Source organism: Periophthalmus magnuspinnatus, chromosome 7 (genome assembly GCF_009829125.3).
Source record: "Periophthalmus magnuspinnatus isolate fPerMag1 chromosome 7, fPerMag1.2.pri, whole genome shotgun sequence".
In the NCBI taxonomy this organism is placed as follows: Eukaryota; Metazoa; Chordata; class Actinopteri; order Gobiiformes; family Gobiidae; genus Periophthalmus; species Periophthalmus magnuspinnatus.
This window is the reverse complement of record NC_047132.1, coordinates 24681251-24707126: the sequence shown is the minus strand read 5'-3', so window position 1 is coordinate 24707126 and position 25876 is coordinate 24681251. Positions and strand designations below refer to the sequence as shown.

The 25876-nt window shown below is 39.5% G+C and overlaps 2 protein-coding genes across 4 annotated transcripts in view; one reads left to right on the top strand and one right to left on the bottom strand.

Annotated features, from left to right (window-relative positions):
- Positions 1-20790, top strand: part of cacna2d3a (calcium channel, voltage-dependent, alpha 2/delta subunit 3a) — a 110685-nt gene extending 89895 nt beyond the window's left edge. For both annotated transcript variants that reach the window (XM_055222961.1, XM_055222960.1), the window contains 11 exons: positions 10829-10890; positions 10988-11032; positions 11110-11172; positions 11479-11549; positions 13616-13691; positions 13871-13923; positions 14058-14113; positions 15579-15693; positions 18524-18639; positions 20016-20095; positions 20182-20790. In XM_055222961.1, coding sequence (XP_055078936.1) covers positions 10829-10890; positions 10988-11032; positions 11110-11172; positions 11479-11549; positions 13616-13691; positions 13871-13923; positions 14058-14113; positions 15579-15693; positions 18524-18639; positions 20016-20095; positions 20182-20274 — 830 coding nt within the window. In that variant the 3' untranslated portion in view covers positions 20275-20790. The remainder of the gene's footprint in view (positions 1-10828; positions 10891-10987; positions 11033-11109; positions 11173-11478; positions 11550-13615; positions 13692-13870; positions 13924-14057; positions 14114-15578; positions 15694-18523; positions 18640-20015; positions 20096-20181) is intronic.
- Positions 381-25497, bottom strand: LOC117373694 (leucine-rich repeat and transmembrane domain-containing protein 1). Of its 2 annotated transcripts, XM_055222962.1 has the most exons (5): positions 25481-25497; positions 7006-7279; positions 4369-4756; positions 3789-3994; positions 381-2252 (listed from the first exon to the last, which is right to left on the bottom strand). In XM_055222962.1, the coding sequence occupies exons 2-5, from the start codon at positions 7010-7012 to the stop codon at positions 1753-1755; spliced, it is 1101 nt and encodes a 366-aa protein (XP_055078937.1). In that variant the 5' UTR covers positions 7013-7279; positions 25481-25497; the 3' UTR covers positions 381-1752. The 2 variants fall into 2 exon arrangements, with proteins under 2 accessions (XP_055078937.1, XP_033825672.1); XM_033969781.2 differs by lacking the exon at positions 25481-25497 and having other exon boundaries at positions 7006-7462.
- Positions 25498-25876: the final 379 nt, after the last annotated feature.

Genomic DNA, 25876 nt, shown 5'->3' with positions numbered 1-25876 from the left:
GATGTAAGCACAGAACACTGGCTGAGATGTAGGCTGAAAATGCAAATTGTTTGTGGGCTGGTTAGGGCCAGTACTGCCCTGGATCCACAGAGCTGCAGACTCTAAAGACGTTAACATAACCGGACAAGTTGATGACATCATCACCACGAGCCGCAGGACATTGTTTGAGTCACAGTGTAACCCTGCACACGCACACTGCATGTATATGGATGTGGTCACATACTAGTCCACGTGCAGCTCAGGTTTGGCCATGAGAGCTTAGCCATATGCGGATGTATATACCGTAGTACTGCTAATTATCAATGTGTGTATGTAATGTGCACAGTATCAACCCCCACTTGAATGATTAAACCGAGTTATTCAAGAAGAATGAGGCTTCGTTTTGAAAGATATGAATATATTTAGAACATTAGAGAAAATAAATTCAGTTATGTCAGTCAGTTCAGTAGTGTTCAGCTATAGGAGCTCAAATATTCCTTTTGAATAGTGCTTCTCTCTATTTACATCAAATAATGAATAATGAATATGCTTCACAATGTTTTCCAAATCAGTGCCCAGTTCTGAAATATCTATGAAATACAGAAAACACAATAGTCCTCCAAAACACAAAAGTCACAGTGGAAGCCACACTTGTAGACAAATTGTCCAAAAACAAGAGCCATGAGATCTCTCTGGTCGGTTTAACTTGAAAAGTAGGACATTTGAATAATACGATGACATGATATGCGCATTGTTCAAACATGTAAAAGGATCCATATATTTGTTTATTTTATAAAATACAGCTCTCAATGAAACTACAAATCCCTGAACACATCTTTAGAGTGGTTGTTCTGTAGCATTGGCAGGTAGCATTAAAGTGTTTTTATTCAAAAGTTAATACAGAAGACATCAGGTCTATGTATACTTACGTTCACTTTAGTTGCATTATTGCTTCTCTTTATCAAAAAATATTCTCCTTCATTTGCAAATATGTAGTGTACTAACAGGCACAGTCTTTATAAACTCCAAACATGGGTTAGTACAACGTTAATGTAGACACATACACTCCCAGTCAACAGGACACAACTTCAATACAGCTGCCTACTGCTTTTGTATTTTTTTTCTGAGAACTATCTAGTACATACAATTCTGACTTTACTAATATACCTACAAAGACATCTTATAAATATATAAATCTGTCATTTCTGATATGTATTTTTCAGACAATAATGGAATTCTTTGCTTGACTACTGTCTCACCCATAAAGGTTATTCCTCACACCATTCCAGTTATGTTTTAGGTTCACTGTGTTACCACTGAGCATTGCAGTTTATAACCAGATATTTTTCCTATTTCATTTTATTTCATATTAACTGTGTATTTTAAAGATTGTTTTGTGTTTACAGTCTATTTATGTTGTGTTGGCGTTTGCTCTTTGAGAAATATTAGTGATTTGATACTGCCAAATATCTTTCAACTGCATGTGCAATAGCTGGCCCTGATATCCTTGTGTACCTGACATAGAAACAGCGTTTATGACAAAATGTAAACTTGATGGAGTGACCTGATCGAGGTGAGACAGGCAGTGGATGCAAGCCTTAGTGCATAGTCAGATATTGGTATTTTTTGCTACTTGGAAGTTTTTGCTAAATGATTTGATGCACATACATAAACATTTCACTCACTCATCTCATTGTCCTCCCAAACACTTATGGCCTCTATATTTTTGTTTAAAGGGTTCAAACTTGTAAATTCTGTGTTAATTTTTCAGCCTTAAGCGATTGCATTTTCCAGTGGTTCTTTCTCATCTGCTGTTGCGTGATCCGCCCCCTGCGCTGCTGCCAACTCCTCGTTCTTCTTGAGCTCTCTCTGATATTTGGCCATGATAGCAGCGTAGGCACAGCCATATACTGCGGCTGCTAGCATCATGAGACACACAATCCCACATACCACTCCAGTTATGATCACTGTAGCTATAGCATGGCGCAAGTTCACCGGTCTTTGTTTTTGCTTGGCTTCGCACTCAGGCAAGTTTCCTCCTCCCCCGCCGCCTCCACCATCTCCCATGGTGGCGTGGTGGGTGTGGCCTGAGGGATGGTTGCCGTGGGTGTGGCCTCGGAGCACCCTGTCTGACTCCAGGTGTTGGATGTTAGCGAATAGGTAGTGGTAGCTTGTGGTCATGCAAGTGTGGAAGAGCTGATATGGGATCTTTTGTAGATCTTTGTCCTTCATCTCTTCAGGTTGGGTGCAAAGGACCTCATCTATGGCGCCACCTAGATTTAAGGTGTGTAGTTACAATATTGTAGCATATGCAAAGTAGTGTAACAATATAACTAGTACTGTTCCTAGTACTAGAGTTTTGTTTTATTGTTTAAGGGCTCTGTATTGCACTGAATTATGGTAATATGTTTTAACTAAGATGTTGTTCCCTTTTCAGAAAATATCTAGAGTTGTTTTCTCCTGGACTTCTCCTGCCTATTTGGGCTAGGCAATTAGACACTCTTAACTATTAAAGTTCACATTTATTCTGATTACGTTAGTGCTCACATTACATTCACAGCAAAGCCTCATTTCACTCTCTTCACTGTTGGCAGAAAATGTTCAACACCTGGTGCTATAGTGCAGTCCAGTTGTTTTAGCAGTACCAGCAGAATATTAGTATTATTTATAGTTCCATAGGTAATGAAGTAGTGGTAATCACTGAATGTGTGGTACAAGCAGTAAGTACTTTTACTCGAGTAGAAATTTGGGGTAGGCCTATAGGATTCTATTTTACATAAATATTTCTCCTCGCCTGTCAACTGACACATCTTGTACGCTGGTAAATGCCCTGTGACGGTGTACTCACTAAGAGAATTCACTTTTATAGACAATGCACTAATCCTGCCCATAATCTCAGTCTATAATGAGCTTCTTGTGTGATATGATCAAACACGTGTCAGCTGAGTCCCTGGAGTCAAATGATTGAGGAACACTGAGGCTCCACTAGCTGCCTCGCACATACTGTAAATCTTTTCTTTGTTACTGCATAGAAATACTGCTGTAGTGTGTATCCAGTCACATGCAGCCTACTCCTTGCCTCTGTGATTAACTCGTAGCTCCGCATTAGCTACCCATCCTTGTATCTGGCAGCATTGTTCTGTTTTCCAGTAATTAGAATTTTCAGCCGCCATGTCAAGCTAAGCGGGCATGTGGGAGGGCAACCAACCAACTCAGATGTGAGCTTGTGAACCTAGCTTTGACTGAGCAGTGGGTACTTTGTTATCTAATGCAGGCTGGGGTTGGTGCGGCATGGAAATGAAAGTGGATGGGAATTTAACTCCTAATCCTTCTTACTCACTCTCTCTCTCTCTCCACCAGTAGAGTTGGATGAGCTTAAACTGTGCCCCGTGGCTGTACATGTACTTGTCATCACATTTTTTGATTTAGCATTCAAACATAAAGCTGTGACCAATTCTTTGTCCTATGATACTTGGATGAAACACCATCCCAAACATTTTGCAACTTCATTATAACCAAAAAGTTTATAAAAGATTTTATTGATGGTTTACACAGTTTAGCCCTTGTATTTACCATTGGAGCCCCATTCATTTGCTAGTGATAGACAATTCAATTTGTGGTAGGATTTTGTGGTGTTTATTTTTTCATATTGACAAATGCCAGTGCCTGCTTTAGCTCTCCACTTTAAAGGTCTGCAGACATGGGTTTGGAATGTTGATCTGGAGTTTGAAAATGACATGCAGAGGTCTACATCAAAGCTACAGTTGTCATGTATCGACTCTGTTGTGTGGAGCTAAAATGAGACTGACCTTTGAAGAGGTAGGTTTCAAGCCAGAGCTTGAGGCCTATGAGCTGACAGTCACACCTCCAAGGGTTTCCTCTGAGCGTAATACTGTTGATGTGTTCCAGGTTCTCCAGCAGGGAGCGCTCTAGTCTGATGAAGCGGTTATGAGTCAGGCCCAGGTGGCTGACATTCCTCAGGCCTTCCCCTATGGCACTGGGCAAACTGCCCAAACTGTAATAGGGCAGAAGGACTTCAGTTAACATAGAGTCAATATTAGAATATTAAAACCTTCAATGGCCATTTTAACTCCTAAATTTGCTATTCAGTATTTGTAGCATACTTTGATTTCTTTACACGGATTTAACTTGGACTAACCAGCACATGCTGTGAAAATTCACTATATCAAAGCTAAACCAGAACCAAGATTATAATATGATGGACAAAATTGCAATTTGTCTAAAAGAAAACCACACATCAACCATTTTTATATCTTGTTTTGGTTTTCATCTTCACATGAATGGCATAGTGCCATGTAGTCTACATTGGGGGCCAAATCACATATTTAAACATTGATGATTATTGATTCTTGATCTGGGTCCTTGTACCTGTTGTGTGATAGATCCAGGTGTGACAGAGATCGCACTGGGCCCAATAGCCTCTTATCCAGCTCTCGGAGGCTGTTATGGGACAGACTTAGCCGCTGTAGTGTCCTCAGACCCAGGAGAGCGGTCGGGGAAATTGTTGATATGGAATTATTTGACAGATCCAGAATTCTGACGAGTGGAATGTCACGGAAAGCCATGGATCCCAGTCCTCGGATACGGTTGTCCTGGAGATAGAGTTCTTGTGTATCTGGGTGCAGGCGCCTGGGAATGTCGTAGAGGCCGCGTCCACGGCAGTCCACTACTTTGGTGTTGCTGTTGCAGGTGCATTCTTTGGGACAGGCATGAGATGGAGCGAGGAGGAGGGGAAGGAGGGCCCATAACACTGCCACTGTGGAGAAAGGAGACCATTTACTCCCAGATTTTGAACGCTTGTTGATTACATTTTAATATTCACACCAAACTGTAGCTGCAATATTATCTTTCATTAGGAGTGAAATCATAAACAAGTGATTTCCAAGTGAATGATTTGCTCTACATTTTTTGATGATCGTCAGGTGATGTTACCACACCTTTACAAAAACCTGCCACGTTGTGTGGGTTTCTGAAAAAAATAAACATGAAATAAACCATATGATAAATGGTCACATTTTTATATAGTGTATTTCCACCTTCACCGCGTTCTAAGTGCTTTACATCAAGGAACCACTCACCCATTCACACATTAACACACAGACACTGGGGCAAGGTGGGTTACGTGCCTTGCCCAAGGACACAATGACAGCATTCATCTGTCTGAGCTGGAATCACAGCCACCAACCTGTGAATGAGTGGATCTGACGGCTCTACCAATGATGTTTATGTCTAGAGCAGGATTCGAACCACAACCCTTTGGATCAGTGGTCAAGCTAATATCGGCCACACAATATTGGGATAGCATCTTTCTCGCTAAATGTTTACTGATGCCACCTTAATGATAGAATTTTGTGATGCATTGTGAAGCCATCATAGAACAGCCTTAACAAAAGACAGAGGTTGTGTTACCCCCATAGACTGTGTATACAGAATACAAATTGGACTATTATGGAATAAAGCGTCATATTCTGCTCAAACATAATTTACTTCCATTTTGATCTTTTGCAAGTGATTCTACATCTTGTTCTCATTCATCCTCTATTTCTATCTAATAAAGGCCCTTATGCAAACTTCTTTCCTCCCACCCCTGTTCAGCAGTGGTGACCCCCAGAGAAAGACTGGCCCCTCACCTACTCTCCACCCACACACAGATCCATACACAGCAGATACCGCTGTCTGATAGCCTTTGAGATGTCTATTCCATCTGGAACATTGCAGTAGTATTTTTAGCATTGCCTGGGCTAGCTTCAGGCTCAATGAACTGCAGCTAAGCCTGAGAATGCAGCTAGCCCCATACACATGACATCCAAGACAGAAATATAATATTATGTCTGCAGATGACCTCTAGGAATATGATACAATTGTTGAAGTGTATTTTCATATCAGACATTTTCAACACTAACTAACACTAAATGTAATCATGAATGGTAAATGCCATGTATAAGGTCACTGTCACAAAGGTCAAAATGCTTATTACTTTTGAAGAATTATGAATTACTTATCATGAGTAAGATTGTGATGGCAGAGTAAATGTGTTTCTGTAGATGCCCACTGCCTTTATAGTGTGCACTGATTTTCCAAAATTATTTCGCGTGGATTTCATGTTATTTTGATTTGGGACTGGCACAAAGAGTAGACTAGCTTGTGATCAAGAATGGCTGTATTGTGGTCTTTCATACAACTGAAACTCCTTTCAATTAGTGGTATTACATAATCATCATTTATTCATTATTTCATTATTTGCATAGAAGCACTAGTGTATATAATCCAGTTAACTGTTCCTAATAATCTTGCATATCAAAGGAGCCAGGATATTCTTTGTGAAAGTATTGATTATATTGTTTTATTTCTGAAGTTACAGGTGCACGTTCATGATTTGCATGTTAGAAAATGAACTCTATCTCAGGTGCTGGTTTACGTTGACTCCTGACGCAGCTGCTTTTTCTATTATGTTGTTATTTTATGAACCAAAAAAGGGTGAAAAATCAGCTCATAGCATGGTTGACTTGAGATGTGATGTGGTGCTGTGTAAAGCCGTCTGTTAATCACCCTCCTTGTTAGCTAAATGAGAATGCATGTAATCAAAGGTGCCTGCACATATGTGCATTCAAAATAAACATACAAAGCATACCTACACATATAACACAACATTAACAGGGCATCAGCGCACTGGAGCGTGGTAACAGCCGCTTCAGAATGAGGTCAACACGAGCAAATAGCTTTTTCACTGTTGTGTCCCTTCAGCACAACAGTCAAGCTTGTCAAAATGCCCAAACAAATTATGTAAATCAGATGAATGCCTGTATAGGTAATGGTTCTGTAAAGTGTGCCATAACGTTGCACGTTAAATCAGTAACAAGTGAGATGTGATATTTACTCTACATATTTAGTGTTTTAAAGCGGTAAATTGTTCATTGTTTCCTAGTTACACAACAGATCAGCCCACATGCATAGTCACACATGTCCAGCGCACATGCACTATTGCTCACATCTCTGCTGACTTACCTCTCATAACTGACAATCTTGGGGCAAGCAGCTTAAGCCCAATGTCGTCTTAATTTCCTTTTTTGAATTTGGGTGATTCTTGTTGGTTGGCGATCCATTAGTCGTTCATTTCAAAGATGTTGCCTCTGGAAAGCTCTTAGGATCCTTAACCCTGCTTAGGCACCCATGTTGTAACCCCATTGGACTGGCCAGGTCAGAAGGCATAGAGCATGATCCAGCCAAGCCAAGCAGTGAGGTCTGGAATGACTAGGAGTTAAGGCAGCGCTGCCTCTCTCTCTCTTTCTCTCTCTCACTCCTCACACTCTCTCCATTATAATTTCTTCTTTTTTTTGTTTCTTCCTATTGAAATTCACAGCCTTTTGATGTCTACCTCAAAGCTATACACTGTCCCAAGTGTAAAGCACGTGTTAGCGCTACCAGTGTGACGTTCCCTGGTGGACAGCTGAACCCCCTAAATCTCGCACACTCACAAGATCTCCTATTTCTGTTGCAGACTTTAACAAGACAAATATAGATCGGAATAGCAGCGTGTCAACACAAATACTTAAACGCTTGGACAGGCATTGCAGCAGCGAGCTCAGTTTTGCCAGCGTGCCATGTCGCGGTGGCATGAAGTGATTATGCACAAGCCATGGGCAAAGGAGAAGGGGGGAGGGGGTGGTATAAGGGTACACGGCATACACCACGCACCGATGCACAAAAACACACACAAACAGGGTACAGTGGCACTAAGCTGTGGCAGCCCATGTGCGTTAGCTGTTTGTGGTAAATGGACTGACAGTTTTTATCAGTTGATGCTGGGTCACTTGAAGGAGAGGCACAAAAAGGATTGAGGGAAAGATTAATGATCAAATTTTATCAGTGGTGAATATGATCATGTTGTCACACTGACCTTGACTTGTTCCTTATGTTGTGTCCTTCATCCCTCTGACGGGGCTTATTATTCTAATGTACATTGTGCACGGACATATTGTATTAAAGATATATATTTTTATATCATGTTACAACCCTAGAAACCTTGGAGTGCATGTTAGCTTTAGGTTTTAAAAGATGTCCAAAATATATTCTAATACAGGGATAGCAGACCTCTTGTGCCTGATCCAACTCCAATTAGAGAGTTGCGTCTGAAGCGTGAAGGGCAGCTGTAGCTATAAAAATATCTATGCAAATACTATGCAAATCATCGCACATTACATCTGTGGCATGGAAATGTTGAAAAAGAGATGTTTATTTCAGTCAACAATATCAGTATCAATACTACTACTATATTATGATGTAGCCTACATAAAATGTTTGCCTAGTAACATGAAATAAAGCACAAAATATTCTTACTGATTATTATGATTTCATCTCCACCGAATGCAACTCAAAATATGCTTTGAAAATGGCGGTATTTATGAAAAACCCATCATTTCTCAGTAACATAGATGTGTAGGTTGTTGCAGTTAAGATGGATTATCCTCAACTGACTGATGTGTCTATTACATACCAACTGTGTGTGACTAATTCTTTTATAGTTTTGTTTTTTTGTTGTTGTTTTTTTTTTTTTTTTTTTTCTCCAATATTTCACTTTCACATGTATTTATTTTCATGTATAATTTATAACTGATATGTGGCTCTGAATTGGCTTTCAAGAAATAGACTCCTCAACCTTCCATTCAGATGAGGCAATAATATACATTTCTATAATTACAGATAGTTCTATAATTATATCAAACACAAAATAACAAAACATAATAGATATTGCATGCAAGCCGTAACAGTAATGTGTCTACAGCTGAATGTGATTCTAAACTTTGAAAGCATTTGCTCTGCTTGTTGAGTCACATTAGTGCAACAGTATTGTTTTAGTGTGAATGTAAAGGTCAGGTTTTGTACTGCGGGCGGTTCTCAGCCTTCTGTTGGGCTCTTCTTCCAAATGTTGTGCATTCTCTGACAGTCCACCCCTGTGTTTGTGCAGAGCTGTCCAAGGCGCTCTGCTCTGCACATCAGCCCATCAGCCCTCACAAATCGCTCTGTTTCAGTGAGAGGGCAGTGGAGCGTGGGCCTGCCCCCAGAGGTGTGCTGCTGGAGTCTGAGGCAGATGCATCAGACAGTCCCATGGTTTAGACTGGCTGTTCATGGCAGCCCCTACACCTGCTTTTGCCATTGAGATGATTGGTGCATATGTGTATTATGTTATGATTGTGGCTTGCCGTTTATGAAAACAAACATTGCATACATCACAAGATCATTTTAATTAAATGTATATGGTGTTAAATATACTAAAATGTATATTCTGCAGAAATGAGTCATTCCAAGTTTGTCTTATTTTTTCAGTATCAATACTTGTCCAAATGAGCATTTATTTTCAGTATTAGTTTTTGTATAGATTAGTATCTGGGTATTAACAGCCTTTTAAAATAAATGTTACAAACTTACAGTAAATGCAGGGATGTTTCTTGTGAATCTTAACCTTAACACACACATTTTTAATATTCCTTGTACTTTGATCAGCTTTATTACAGAGCGTCGCATTTGCCCTTAGCTACAGCAGTAGATGGGGGTGAAGGTGGATGAAATGGATTTGAAAGGGGATTTTCTGTCTCTTCATCTTTTGAATTCATCTCATGACACACATATTTCCTAATTCTGGGGAAATTAAATAGGATTCAAAATACTACAGTATTAAAATGAGCTTTAGTCTTTTTGTTTTAAGCTGAACTCCCCTGTGCCAGCAGCACTGAACTTTTACCTGTTATATAATCTAGAAAAACAACATCAAACACATAATCCCTTGCATTAGTATGGTGATTGGTGACTGTCTATTGAAGATCATGATGCACTGGCAAAATAATTCACGATTTAGGGTTCGGACCCAACCCTTATGTGTATTTTTTTACATGTTATTATAAACTTACAGGGCTGTGGAATATGATCTAAAACTGACATTTCTACATTGTTATACTGTCACATAGCTTCTTTAAAATACCCAAATTGCATCCCACACCATGGTTGGACATTTTAATTATAGCATTTAAATCCTATGGTTGTAATTTTTACTCCATCTCTGCCTCCACGTGTGATAAAAATAGATTTGTATTGCACGCATGTTTCCAATGCAGTTGCCCATGCGTCCTTATTTAGTCTATCCTGGTTGTTCTATGTGGGTGAAGAAGAGAGAGGAGAGATGCTGGCAAATGATCTGACAGGATAATCTGCACCTGTTCCCATGGGCCCTGGCTAAAACCGAACACAGCAGCCCCCCACTGCCTTTAAACAATCACTAACAACAAGCCCGCAATTATTTTGTTCATCCAAGTGAAAACAAGCCATGTCTAGTGTCCATGTTTTCTTTGGTAGTCACCCCTTGTTCTCAATGAGTTCCGGACAACTTGCTCCAAAAGCAGTCAATAATTCAACTTTTTAGAGAAATTCAAGTCAACTCAAGGAAGGAAATAGACTGAGGGGTACCTGCTTGCCACTGACTTTGTAGACAAATTATACAGTAGTATTGTTGTCATGACGCTAAAATGTTAAACTCAATTTTGATACCAAGGAATAGGCCTGATACTTGACACAGCATTCAATACCACAATTATAGTTTTTTATCTCTTTATGTAGACAATATAATTCCTACCAAAACAACTGGTCTTGTAGCAGTTCTGATAAAGTTCAAGACCATTTTAAAACTGTTCTGGCATGACAAAAATGAGTATCTTGTTTCAATATTAGTTTAAGTATCATTTAGGATTTTTGATACTCTTGATAACCCTGCACCAAAGCTCACATGGCTTCAAATAAAAACATACTTTTCCAACAGTATTCTCTTCTTTTGTTGTAGCTGTGGGCATTCAGATGAAACTGGAGTTTTTTCAGAAGAAATTTTGGACGGCCAGCAGACAGGTAAGAACACCGTTTCTCATGTTTTTATTGATATACCAGCTAAAAAGTCGATTTCTTATTTTCCCGTATGTCATTTAAATTCACTTTCTTCTTCTAGTGTGCAGCTTTGGATGGAAAGTGCTCTATCAGCTGTGATGATGAGGTCTGTGTACTGTCAATGCTTACTTTTCCCATTTAGATCTGAGCAAGTGTATTCATTTGTTTTCCCTTTTTTAACAGAATATTAACTGCTACCTTATAGACAACAATGGGTTCATTTTGGTAGCCGAGGACTACACTTTGGTAAGGCTAACTACAGTAAAATGATTTGTTTTGTGTTGTCCTCGTGTGTTACCGCATTCGTGTTATCTGTCACCAGCGATCTAGTCACGCATCCAAATATCAGACCTCTGGCAGTCTTTGACCTTGGTGGTCTCATGCTCTTTTCATGTGTCTCTGATAGTTTTTGTTGTTAAATTTAGACCCCTAGATTATAGCAATAGCAAGAGTGGTGTCAAAAAAAATCACAGCATTTACAGTTTACAAATCAGTTTGATAGAAATTACAAACATTCTTTCTTACAATTCTACATTTTGTTGATTGTTCCAGACGGGAAAATTCTTTGGTGAGGCTGAAGGAGCAGTTATGAACAAGCTTCTGCACATGGGCTCTTTTAAAAGGTAAGCATCCCTGTCATCACAAGCGGAGCACATATACAGGGCACGTTCTCTTCATATTACTGGCCGCTGACTCAGTCCTGTCTCCTGTGGCGCTGACAGCTCTTGACTTCACTGATCATGTTAAGCTATTCATTACTGAACCTTGACCTCACGCGGCAGAGCTCTCCGTTTGGGGATTACAGCAAATCTTTTCCTGAAGCGAAAGAATTAGGACAAAACTTGAAGTTGGACACACATCTACTCCGATCCATACTCTCTGCTGTAGTCTAGTGCCTAAAGACATGGGTGGAGACTTTCAGCTATGGATTTGGTAATACAACCCAAGAAGACATCATTCCTGCTGTATTATTTCTGTTATGACGGCATTGACTGGAGACTGAGTGCTTCCATGCTGTGCTGTAGACCATTTTCATACAGAGCCTTGACGTAAGAATCACATGTGACAAATACTCATAAAAACTGACAGAGTTTGATCTCAGGAACTTGACAGTTGATGGTTTATGACCATACAAACAAATGGTTTTAGTCATCTCCCACAACGAAGCATTTTTGAATATTTAAACGTCAGATAGTAAATGAATGACTAGTGACAGGGGTTTTAGGGCGATTTTAAACATCTTAGTGCTAATGTGTTCAATATGATCTGTCATAAAGGATTTTCAAACAGTGACACAAAATGCAGATGACACATGACGCTACAAACCCCAAACTAGATCAAGCATTTCTCCATCTAAATAATGATGCACAGTCACAGTCACACTAAAATGAACTTTTACTCTGGCCTTTGCACAGTTCAAACCAGTGTTTCAAACCGAAATACCAAAAATACTGCATATAATTTTGTATTTGTCATATTTTTAATACAATTCCGTCATGGCTATCGTTATTCATAAGACTGCTTTGAAGTGTTGATTGCGATTAGCGATGGTCGATATATCTGTGCCAATAGTTCTCTGGTGTTTTTAGATTTTTTTGTCTGTTTTTTTTTTACGCTGCCCAAGTCTCTGTTTGCGTTTTGTCGTTTTGAACAGATTCATGATTAAAAAGGGAAAATGGAAGCGCAATTAGGTGACATATATGGCTTGTATTATAATTTATACCCCTGGTAAATACATTTTTGTTATTATTTTATTATTTTTTAGTGAAATTTGTCGGCCTCGCTCTGGATTTTAAAAGCTATATTTTAGGATTGGCAAATATCGGTTATCAGCCACAGCGAGCCAATTATTCGATATCAGTTTCAGCACAAAAAATCCATGTCAGACCATCCCTAATTGTAATGGCAATGGTGCGTATTTTTCATCACTCTGAAATCCATGAATAATACTGTAGCTAATGCAGATTCATTACACAATACGACCTAGGCTAGTGTTGAATAAGCCTGTATGACCCCAGTGTCCCCACTATGACGAATACTGGCCCGAGGCTGTGGATAGACCAGCCTCACTCATACTTTCCTCTGCCCTGGACCACAGCTTGAGAAACATTGTCTGGCCTTTGAAAGCGCATGTGTGTGTTAGACAACCGCTTCATAACCTCACAGACAGACCGCCCCAGACATCACCTCCTCTGGGTCCACTAAGCTCCTAACCCTACAATATCCCTCTCAATATCCTCCAGTCATCCACACACACCTCTGTACACCAGTATGGGCAGCCTCCTGGGATACTTTTAACTTGTGATACTTTATTTTCCCTTTTAATTGATATATCTGATTCCTAGTGGACAAAAGCACTCCTCTCCAGGGGGCAGAAGACACAACAACGAAGAATCTATAAGTGAACATGATCGCGAAACATTGATTTTTTTTGGACCGAGTAGGCTTATAAAATTCAGATTTTGGTTTCACGTTGTTGTTTTTTTGTCTGAGTCCATTTTAAATCCGCTTTGGCCATTAGAGCAGTGTTAGGTTCACTTCTTTCTTGCTGCCATACACCTACACCACTGGTTCTATCTAAAAAACACTATGTATAGAAAGTCCAATGTTTGAAAATATATATTCTCTTTGCATCCATCCGGGTCTATGTGTATTGATGATCCTTGGTTTTCTTCGCTTTGTGTTTTAGGGTGACGCTGTACGACTATCAGGCTCTGTGCTGGGTCTTTTCAGAGAGCAGCGGCAGTGGACACACTCTCCTAGATGTAAGCAATTATTCAGCCTTTTCTGCATTGTATGAGATAGTTATATAATGGGAGTATACGCGCAGTTGAAATATGTGAAAACCTGACCCTGTAACGTTAATTCAAACATTGGTTTTAATACACAGTGTATACAAAAGTGTCTGCTTTCTATCAAGACCTTTTTCTGTTTCGCTCTGTAGCCGTACTTTGCCTTCTTCTCTACAATCAAGTGGATTTTGACCGAACTTGTCATGTAAGATTATAGCTAAATGATGGCACGTTAGCTTGGTGTGTTGTTCTTGAGCTGATTTTAAATGTATATATCATGAAGAAAATTATGATTATTTGTTATCATAAATTTGCATAACTTTCTATTTTTCTGTTTAGCTTTATGGTGGAGTTCAACCTGTACAGCTGGTGGTACTCGGATCTCACAACAAAAGGTGTGACTGGCCTCTGTAACTGTATAAAGTTCAGAAAAAAAAACAAAACATGATTGTCCTTCCACAGATAGAATACTGTATATTGTGCAGCAACAATCATGTACTTACAAATCAGCGAGAGTAGTATAAAGAAAAGTGAAAACATAATAATAAAACATGTCTTTGGTGTCTACTCCTAACCCTGAATGTCAGGCCTGTCCAAGACTAATCATTCCGTCTTGTTAACGTTGAGTTTAGAAAGTAATTTAGCACTTTACAATTTCTTACACTACATGTGTTATTAGGAACCACAAGGGCCTATTTCTATTTGTAACAGGAGAACTATTAAACCCCACATTTTCATTATGTTGCCTATGTCTTTGCTTCTCTGGTTTTAGTCTTCCCTTTCTTCTTCTGTCTCTATTTGCACTCACACACTCACTTACACATACTTATCACTATTGCCAAGAGCTGAACACCATGTAGCCTTGTGCTTTATGAAGTGTTGAATACTTGTTGCCTGTCAGAAACGCTAGACCCATAAGCTGCATTTTAATTTTAGGCCAAAACTAATATGCAGATAGCCGGCAGGGTGAGAGAGACACAGAGACCGCAAAATGGAGGTCTATAAAACGTTTCCCTTGCACACTCTCATCCCAAATAATAAAGTGAATCTGGCCATTGCAGTCGGGACAATTTCACAGCTGGCTAGTCTCATGTCTTAGCCGAGTTTTCTATATCTTTTTACAACAGAGACGCAGAGCTAAAACAGCCGGCGGTTCGGTCCGTAACCCAATATGCAAAGCCTCTCGAGCCTGACTAAGACCAGTTAGTGCACGTAGCCTTTGTTCTCAGATAGTTTATACAGTACGTACACACACAGCAAAGCAACGCACATTAATTAAACCGTGCCACCCAAACATAGAGAATAATCCGTTATCTAAGAAGTCTACATATCACAACACTATGGTACTTCAATATCAAAGTGTGGGGTAGATGAGTTGTGTTTTAAGCTTCGCAAATATTGACTGAAGGGGATTTAGTGTTTCCTTTTGATGCAGTGCTGTTGGAGACCTCTAGAAGGCAGCATAGTTCAAGTAATCTCTTTTGGGGTGGTGGAAGGCAGACAAAAAGGATAACTGCACATTTTGGCTGCGTTCACACTTGCACAATCCACATCATAACTGGGACTAAAACCAAAAATGCCCTAGACTAAACCAGGATAAAACCAGGACTAGGAAAGGACAAAGACACCCTTAAGTACACTGAAATACTTTACCATCAGGTCTCTGCTAGTTGTAGTGTAGTCGAAAGTAGCACTGCTGTAAATCAAATGGGAGGTGTACTTGTAGTAATTTAGTTTCAAATTGTAGTACCTGTAGCAGCTCTTTTGTACTTTCCGTAAATCCTAATTTGCTATAAGTATATAAATGCATTGTATTTTACTATATGAATTGAGAAATAATATAAAGTTTTTCCTTTGTAGCTCAGAGGATGGGGCGTTCCATGCAGGTTCCTTGCGACACAGAGTACCCGGCCTTTGTGTCAGAGAGGACCATCAAAGAGAACATGGGGCACACCGACTGCGACGGCTGCATCAAGTACAATCACACATTTCAAATACATTCACAACTAAACGCTACACTGCTTTAGACTAATGAGCCTTTAACTTTTGGCAACTATGGCAGAAGATAACAATGAAGCACCAATTATCTTTAAGTGGAGACATTTTCATCTGCATAATGCCCGATAATGAGCAACACATTCAAATCATTTGTTGTGTGTTGAAAACGCTTTTATCCGGGTCATCCATCAGAGACACACACTCAGCCTCTCCTCAGGCGTTTGAAATACGAGGCATTTAGAGACCAGGGAGAGCGCTGGAAAAAACAGCTTCCTTTAAAAATGGCAAAATGAGTGTGGTCCCCATTAACAATTGGGGCTTTTCTGTCAGGCAATTGTGGGGTGTTCTCCGGATCCCTCCACTGGGCTTCATTGCTCCCAGCTGTGGATGTGTCCCATGTGTGCTGCAGTGTGCGCTCTTTGGACATACTTCTCCACATACTTTTACTTTTATTTGAGAGGAAAATATGAAATTTACTTAAATACTTTTTAAAGTATTATGGCCACATTCTAATACTTCCACTCATAGCTGTTTAATATAATTTATACTTTGGTTACTAGCATTAGGGTTCTCACGATGCTCAAATGAGTATCTAGTTCCGATTCTCATTTTAGTATCAAATAGTATCTGATTTTCAATACTTTTGACAACCCTAACTAACATTGGCAGTAAGTAGTAAAGCAAAGAGGTACAAATCGTTTAAGATAAATAATAATACCAGCAGCTGTAGTCAATTTTATTTTAAACCCAGGAACCCTTATTTTTCAGGGCAATGGATTCATAATCATTTTAGTTAACTACACTACATTCACACATGATATTAAAGCTGAGATTACCACACTCCCTCCATGATGTCACATTGGGGCAAATCTTTTTAAAAATCCACTGAATTTGACAAAGTAAAATGGAGCTTTTATTCTGAAATCTTTGCACTCTTAGAGTATTAGTAATAGAGAAAATTGGTGATAGACATCTGTGTTAGGTTATGCACTGGCTGAGGTTTGCTCCTTACATTGGGGCACGTGTGAGTGCTTTACATTGGTGGAAATACACCCTAAGCTATGGCCCACTAAAGCCCTCTTTACTCTCTGCATGTGTGTCTGTCGGGGTGCGGATCAGAATACTGTGAGTCTAATACATCCCAAAAGAGAATAATATATATGTATTATACATTACATTACCCTATTTTAAATATTTTGAGCTGCAAGATTTAGAACAAGTGCCGTATTTCAGTCATTGTGATGGTTATTATGGACAATACTGAGAGCCGTATATCCTGCCCTACTATGGCCTGTACCCCATATGAACTATACGTTCAAAGTTAAAAATTCAAAGCCATATGTAAGTGTACGCTGTTATTCTTAGCCTTTGAGAATGTTTTGAATAAAATCAGAAGATTATATATTTAGAAAACACTTTCAAACAACATTCTCTAACCGTAGTACTAGTTGTAGTTAATCATACATTAATTCAGTAAAGAAAGAAGGTGAGCAAAGAACTACTGCTAAACAAAGAGTTTGTACATTTTTACAGAAGACCTGAAACCCTGAACAATTGTATAAAAATGTGTTAAATTATTAAAAAAATACACATGAAGTCATAGTATCTTGTGCTGCAAAAGCAATATAAGAGAGATGGAAAACCATCCGTGTGTTTGTTGAACTTTGGGGTAATTTAAGCCATTGAATTAGTATTTGTAAAATTATATTGCGTAGTTGTTGGTCACATTTACTAAACTGTGAAGACAGATGTTTTATACCACAGCGCTGGCCCAATTATCTCATTATACAATGACTGGAAATAAAATGACATTGAAAAGTGTTAAGACAAATGAAGCCAGTGATTTAAGGTTTTTAAGGTTTAAGGCCTTGATGTTATTAACCATAAGAATTTAGATTGTTAGAATGACTCATGGATTTAAGCACATTATTAAAAAGCATATTTTTATAAAACTCAAGTGTGTTCAAGTTCCACAGTATGCCATTAAACTGTCAAAAAAAAAGGCTTTTTCACTATTAAAGATGTTTGTATTGCTCAAAAATATCTTGAACATACATTCACACATTCTGACTGTGTGCCCACAGATCTAACCTGTAACTTTGACTAGTTGCATCAACTTGTCTCCTTGGGGATATATCAATTTATAATCATAGTGTAGATTATTTTAGGCAAAGGGGTATATCTGGACACAAGCAATGGTGACAGTACACATGTACATCTTTACGTGCGTCATAAGTGAACTTGGCCTAAATATGAATCTTTATAGTAGAATTTTAATCATTACATTAGTAAACAGCCATGTGTATCCTTCCCTGTTTGTGTCCTATAGCCTCAGTCACTCCAGCAGCTGTCCTGTCAGAATGGGTTTGGCCATAGAAGCTCTGTTTTGTGTCAGCTGGTGGAGCGTGGCTGGCTTTAGTGTGGATTATTAAATATTGGCAGATCTCACTTCACCCAGATCGGAACTGGCCTGGTCTATTTGTGGATCTGGTTGGGCCTGGGCCTGGTTATGGTGGGATCACTATATTAGAGTGTGGTGGTGTGCTGGAGCTCCTCAGGGTTTGTAGACTTAACATAGCCACAGGAAATTAGTCATGGTATTAAATTAGCAGGGTGGAAATATTACTAAAGAGGTGTTTGGGTTTTTGCATTTCCTTTTCTCCTTTTTATGGGCAGTTACTCAGAACAACTACATTTTTACCATTTCAACATTTAGTCGTAAATAAAGCGATTAATTAATCCAAAACTGTACAAATAAGTATCAAGTGCTTGTTTCTTGTTTATTTTAATATTTGTGTGTTTTTCAGGTCTTTTGTGATCCAGCAGATCCCCAGCAGTAACCTCTTCATGGTGGTGGTTGACAACAAGTGTGATTGCAGCATGTTTGAGCCCATTACCATGGACCCCATTGAGATCATGTATATCCTTTACTTGACTATAACCAGTGCAGGTTTAAAGTATCTATATTTTTTAATTAAATGAAATGAGTTAGTACATTAAAGTAGTAGTAGTTTTCTTATTGCTTACGCATAAATTGAAAACATTATTGACATGAATTCTTATTGTGAGCAGGGTCACTTCAACATAGATCTGATCTGTAAATTGGCATAGTGTAGCCACCTGTTTGTAGATAGAAAAGTTCAATGCCATACCATGGGATATTCAAGGTAAAACAATATCGTCTTTATGGAGACAAGCAGGTGGCAGAATCTCCACCAGAAACGTTACATTATGCATTTACAGAACCCTTACAGATATTATCTCTGTAATCCCAGAGTCCTCCAGGTCTCATCCAGAGCAAAGAAAAATAAAATCTGTCAACAGTTGTCCAGTTGACAGATTTTATTTTTCTTTGCTGCTTACAGATGCTCCATAAAGTTTCCTACTGTTTCATATAGAAACAGTACTTTTAAAGCAGTACATTGCATTTGTACTTTAAAATATTGATCGAAATACTGTTCCCAAAGAGTAAAAATAAAAGTTGTGTTTGAAATTCAAAGTTTCTGATCTATACCCACCCTGAACACCTCATCCAGACACCATAATGATGTGCTTATGTTAGAAAAGTGATGCTGCTTTGATTCCCACTGCAGGAATAATGGACTGTGCATGTGTTCTTCTCTCGCTGTGACAAAGATGGGAAGACTGTACATTGTTTTAATTTATGTTGAAGTTTGGGGGAGTTTTCTTGCCCTCTGTCGCGGTGATGGATGAGAGGGTTGTGGGGAGCCCTTACAGTGCCCTGTCTATCATCTTACACAACAGACCAATGCTCTGACAGCACACTGATCACTAACAGACAGAGGCTCTACCACTATGTGAAGGCACTAAGCTGTAACAGGGCGGGCTTTTATCTTACTGTATACGGACGGACAAAAATATACTAAGATGTGGCAAATCAAATCAGTTATCAAAAAAATCTATTATAACATGAACACAAACAAATTCATGCATGTAATTAATAGAATTGCACACTGAAGGTATATTATAAGTACTATGTTAATTGTGCACCTCATTATTTTGACAGCTTCCTTTTGACTTTTGACTGATGCCGACTCAGTAATGCAAAATATTTATTCATTTTATAGACACTGATGATATATATTTGTGTTTATTTTTGAGGAAAAAAAAGACTAGTTACATTTCACATAACACCCAAACCTTTTTTAAATGGGGCTTGCTCAATATACTGTTTATTTTCTGTGGAAAGAATACTGTTATGTTGCTATGGGAAACTAAAAACCCCACATACATTACTGTAGTCAGATTGTTTTATTGCCTTAACTTCAACTGCACATAATGAATCACTGAAATGTGAGCGGCTGAAGATGCAGAAGGATAGGAGGCGTCCAGATACCTGCCACCCTTTCCACCCGGAGGTATTTACACAACACATGTTATATCAGTAATACTGCATAGTAGTGCTGCAGTTTCCGAGCATTAATCATGGGTTTTCTGCCTCTAGGAGAATTCGATGGAGTGTGGAGGAGCCATGGGTCTTGCACCATCTCTGTCTGCTGTACTCTTTTGCATCCTTCTGGCTGTCTGTCCCAGGTGACCCTCTCCATGTGAGGATCGGCTTGGCTGGGCATGTAAACCAACTGCGATAATGCTACAAGAAAACGACAACCCTAATCTATAAAAAGTGACCAATGAAAAACATCAACTGCTGCCCCTGAGGTTTCCCCCAAACTGGCAACAAAAAAAGCAATATATAAGCCGCAAACAGGGATATACAAAGTATTGAACATAGTAAAATGCCAATAAGACACCTAGTAGCTTAAACTATCACAGTATAATGCTATGTTCAGTTCTTTCTGGGTTCATGGTGTGTAGCTGGGCTTTCAGGTTGGAGCCACATAAAAACACATCATATGAAGTAAAATAAAGAGATTTAAAAAAAAAAAAAAAAAAAATCATCAAATGATGATAGTTTGTCAGAAGGGGCAGAGACTGTAAAAATGTCTGTCAAATGTTTTTTTTATGCCAAGAAAAGAATAAAGTATTAAAAGTACAGTACTGTGCAAAACACTCTGATGGGCATCTCTTTTTATTTATTTTTGACTCTTGGGTCAGAAAATACTAATTAAACATAAGAAGAAATTCATATCTGCGTTAATTATTTGAATCACATAAGGATTTTAATAATAATATTTTAAATTTATATTGCGCTTTACAAGCATGACAAGCCTCTCAAAGTGCTAAACACTCCCCACACTCAAGTATTTTTCTTTTACCAAAACCGTTTAAAACCAAGGCTTTTTAAAGATTTTTGCACAGCACTGTACACTCATTTTTAAATAAAAAGATATTTATAATTTCAAGTGTTAACCATAAACTGTGACTCTAAGATTATTGTGAGTGGTTGTGGATATGTGAGCTTTGCCTTATTGAATGACATGGTCCTGTTTGTGTACTTTTGAAATAAAACGTATGTTAAAATTCTATAACTTGAGTTGTGGCGCAAACACTCCATTCAAAGCTTCAGTTCTGATCCCTATAGATCGCTCTATTGTTGTTGGCAGATTTAGCTGATTATTGCTGCGGTTTAGCTGAGATTCGGCTCTTTTTGTCACAGTACTGTTTGTGTGTGGCGTCCTTTGCCTTAGAGGCCTCTTCTTTCTCTCAAAGTCTGACTGAAGTTGAGGGCACATTGATCCAAGGCTTACCACAACATACATCTGTATTTGTTTAGGAGCATGTACAAACAGCCTTTCAGCATTTATGACATGAGCGTGTGGGTCCCATACTATAGAACAACAAGTCTCTAGGATCATGCTGGGACCGAAGAAGAATGCACTGGCCATGCATAATGTGACTACAAAAATTAAGCCATGGTTTTATACTTATTATATTATACCTAGAGTGTTTCGTATACAACTAGAAACGTCATTAACTTAATGTAAAACAGAGCCATTTCTTTATTTCCCTTTTTGATCTTGATATTTGAGTCTAATATATGGTATTTAATTACTCCATTGCAGTAAGGCCAAAAAGCAAAGGGACCAGACTCTCCATGTGACTCACCTATTGTGGAGAACTCCTTGAACTTTTCATTAGTTTGACCCCATTTAATAATAACCACTGCAGACCACGAACACCCACAACAGAAAATGAGTTCATAATTGCCGTGGAAATTTGGCTTTTATACTTTTTTTCCTGTGTCAAACACCAGCTTTTCAGTTCTATGTTCATTTGGTGTCTGTTATTCCCTCAGTTTACAAAGCATCTTTATCACAAATGATTTATTTCTCTTTTTCTAAGATTTATGTCACAAAAGAGCATATGGCTGCTTTTCTTAGACACTGTATTTTGGATTTGTGGTTCATTCCTGTTTGCTATCCAAGTTATGGGAAAGTCTATCCTTTGTGTGTGCAAAACATTCTTATCAGTTTGGAAATTCGAGCATGGAAAAATCCTCTTTTGGTTTTCAGCACATGCGAGATATGCAAATGGATACACGTTTAGTCACCAGAGGAGCTTCGACTTCAAAACAGACTCATTAGTAATGTCCTTTTTTCCTAAACAAGTTGAATATTACCATCTATCACAGTATATAACCCAAGGCCAAATCTACCATCTGCATTCTTTCCCATTGATCTCGTGTGTTTCTGGTGTAAGCTGTGCCTGTCAGAGGAGTCACTCATCACTGACACACAATGGCCTGGAGGGGCCCTGCAGCTCAAAACATAACCATCCATCAACACTCACACTAAGGCAGCCTTGTTTGGTCACCATTATCTGGTCTACATGAGAAATCTCTTTCACTTACACACATGCATTTTCACACCTTTGTACACATGAGCCTGTCCTGTCGATCCATCTTCCCGCTCTTCTCCGGATGCCATGTTGTTGATGCAGTGCAGGAGGTGGCCATTTTGTTCACCAGGCATGTAAACGTGTCAATGGTGAGAACTGCAGTACTCAAATACTTAAAAGTGTGAGATTGTGCAATGTGGGGGAACATGGTGGCATGGGCGTTACATAGGTTTTTCTGTAATTATACCCAATAAAAGGTCAAAACATAAAACCCAAAGACGTCCTTACATTCTAAAGGGTGTGGATGTATTGCAAAGAAAGTTCATATTATCACATTTGCTATGTAGAGCTACCGTTTTAAACAGTTCATCTAAATAATTGGGATGACAAGGGGACAAGGGGGACAAGGGCCTGAAGTAAAGTGTGAGACAACCAAAAGAGGGGACTGGTGGTCACTCAAGAAGCAGAACAGTTACTTCAAAATATAATTAAAGTTGACAGTGAGTTGATTCCAATCTGACAAAGTTGTATTCAGAAACACTGGAGCTTACAACTTTTTGAAAACCCTGTATTTGAAAAAACACTTTTATTGTCATGTCATTTCATTTTACACATGTTCGTTCACCATGACTTGCTGAACAGATATACTCCATCTATTATGGTCCGCACTTAAGTGTTACCTCCAATGGAGCAGATCCCATTAGTGGTTTTCTTTGAAGACCATAGATACACATTTGAATGGAAATTATATCTAACAGCAAAATCAAACCCAGACCACACACAGATCAGAAGACCACAACAAGGCCCCATTAAGACAAGATGGGAAACTCCAATTCTGAAGATTCCGTGTGCACATTTGGAATAGGTCGACAATAATGAATCCCTAATGTTAGTGAAACAGCCCATTGCTTCTACTCAGATTGTCATTTTGTTTTGACTGGGCATGTGCAATACCATATGTGCAATTTCTTCACCCTTGTCCTCATGTACCTCTTCCTCTATAGCTTCAGTCACTGGCCGCACGCTCACTAGCCACAGCTCTGAGAATGAGCAGATGCCTTGACTAGCTCACCCACACATAACATGCACACATCGGAGAGGCGGAGAACGGACCAAAACCCCAAAGACAAATTTGTTTCCGTGGATGCCAGAGGAGCGCAGAAGCCAGGGCTGAGCAGTGCCAGCTGAAAATATCCTCTGGTACTCTCAGAGCGTGGGACCCCTGCTGCGGCGGAAAGAAAAGCCCTCAGTTCTTATAGACCTCTTGGTGAGTTGGAGAACCTGACAGCCATGTAGCGCAATGTGAGATGAAAATATTATGAATGTCAGTATTTTGTATTAGTTTATCATTTAAAAATATTTGAAATGACCACGTGGATGATGTGTAATGCTCAAATACTGAACGCTGCCTTAAATGTGATCTCAAGTGAACTATGAAAACGATGATTGCACAGTGTTGGCCACAAATACCAAAATATGCACGAATGTGGGTGGTACTGTCTACAAGATTGACAAACCACCACCAGTTTGGGCAGTGACAGAATTAAAGGTGCCCTATGCTGGGACTTTTCTGACATCTGTTTGTCTCCATTTCATTGCTTTGCTTAGTATGCGTCACAGCGTGGCATTAAACATAATTAAGTAACAGTTATTTCACATTGGGTGTTTATATTGCTTAAAAGGTACTTTAACAAACATGCATTCTTACTGCAAGTGTGATCATACTGTGGAATTCTAAGCAAAGCAATAACATCTTCTTAGATAAAGCAGGTAGCACACCCTCTACAAGTTACATTTGCAAGTTACAGTGCACTTTTAACCTGACAATATTCACTGTGTTCAAGCCAGCCAAATGTTAAGCTAAAAGATAGGCAAAGGGAAAGTTGTCTGATAGCAGTTTGTAGGTGGTCTGCAGTTATCATGACCTTGGCTCCGCTCCTCCGCTGGTCCCTATGCAGTCTCCTCTGATCACTATTCATCAGGATCAGCATGTTTGTTTTGGATCAATCAGTCCCTCAAGTTCTATTGGCTGTCTGCTGCTGGCACACAGCGCAGTAAATCCCATTGCACTGATGAAGGCTCAGAGCTCATGTGATAATTAGTGCAGTGATGTTTGGTCTGTGGCATCTTTGGGCACGGCCTGGTTTGATCTTTGGACACTGGCTGTTCCTCGTGACCTCTCCAAACTGTGGTTTGTAATGCTGAGCTCAGGCTTTCACAGAGGCACAATGGTAATTGGTCCTGACTCTTATTAAGAAGGTTGGGTCTGATACAGTTTTCTTTTCTTTGTTTTTTCTTTTTTCAACAAAGACTTTCTGGCCTAGAGGTTTTTATGGGATAGGACAGCTGTAGTGTGAAATGAGGCAGATGGTCAGAGCCAGGAAGCAAACCCAAGACGCCAAGATGGTAAAAAAATACTTATGTGCAGTGCCTTAAACCACTATGCCACCAGTAAGCACCAAGACCAAAACCGTCTAAGGCCCACACATTACATTAAAGTCATTACTCAGCCCTTTGTATGCATGCTTGCAACATTAATCATGGGCATGCACTTTACCATAGCCACATTTATACTTACAAATGCATATAGAAGCCATGTCTTATGCGCCTGCCTACTGATTGCATTGCACTTGCACACTACAATGTACTGCCTTTGAGGTTTGCATTTATAGCTGGCGTGGGTCACATTAATGAGTATATGAGCCTCTGAGTGCTTGACCAGAGTGACCGATATGCATGTGTGTGTGCACGTGTTTGACCGCTGGACCCGCCGCATGTTCTGGCCTGAAACTGCGACGCCCTTCTTTTGCAAAGCGCAGCAGTGAAGGAAGGGAAGTCTATGGTTACAACCACAGCCCTGACTTCAAAATCACTACAGCAGCATGACATTTATATGTACCCCAATGTCCGCCAGGCACCCTGTACTCCCCCCTGTCCCATCCATCACTACCCTGTGACCGACTGACTGTCCAAAGGCCGCTCTGACAAGAACCACAGGGTTAGACGTCCTCCTCTCTCTCACCGCATTCACACCACTCGCCTGGCTGTACGACCGGCTCGAGACTTGACTTTAGTTTGTGTGTGGTTTTGCTGCTCTTAGTTTAAATGTCTGGAGCAATCGGCGGACATGACATCATCCCTTTTGTGGTGTAGGGGTCAGGCGGCGTCACTTGCTTTACCCTCAGTTTTTGGACCCTTTTGGCACAGAAGTGTTGCAGGAACTAGGCCCAGTGCACACAACCTCAGGAACCTCTCCCTGACCCCGTTATAAACCCAAAATCTTTCAAAAAATATTATTCCCTTCCATTACAGGACATAGCACTGAATCCCTGACCTAAAGTGAGTCGACCAGTGAGTCATTCCAAAACCATCACAGTAGGTCCAGAGTTCAGTTCCCAAAC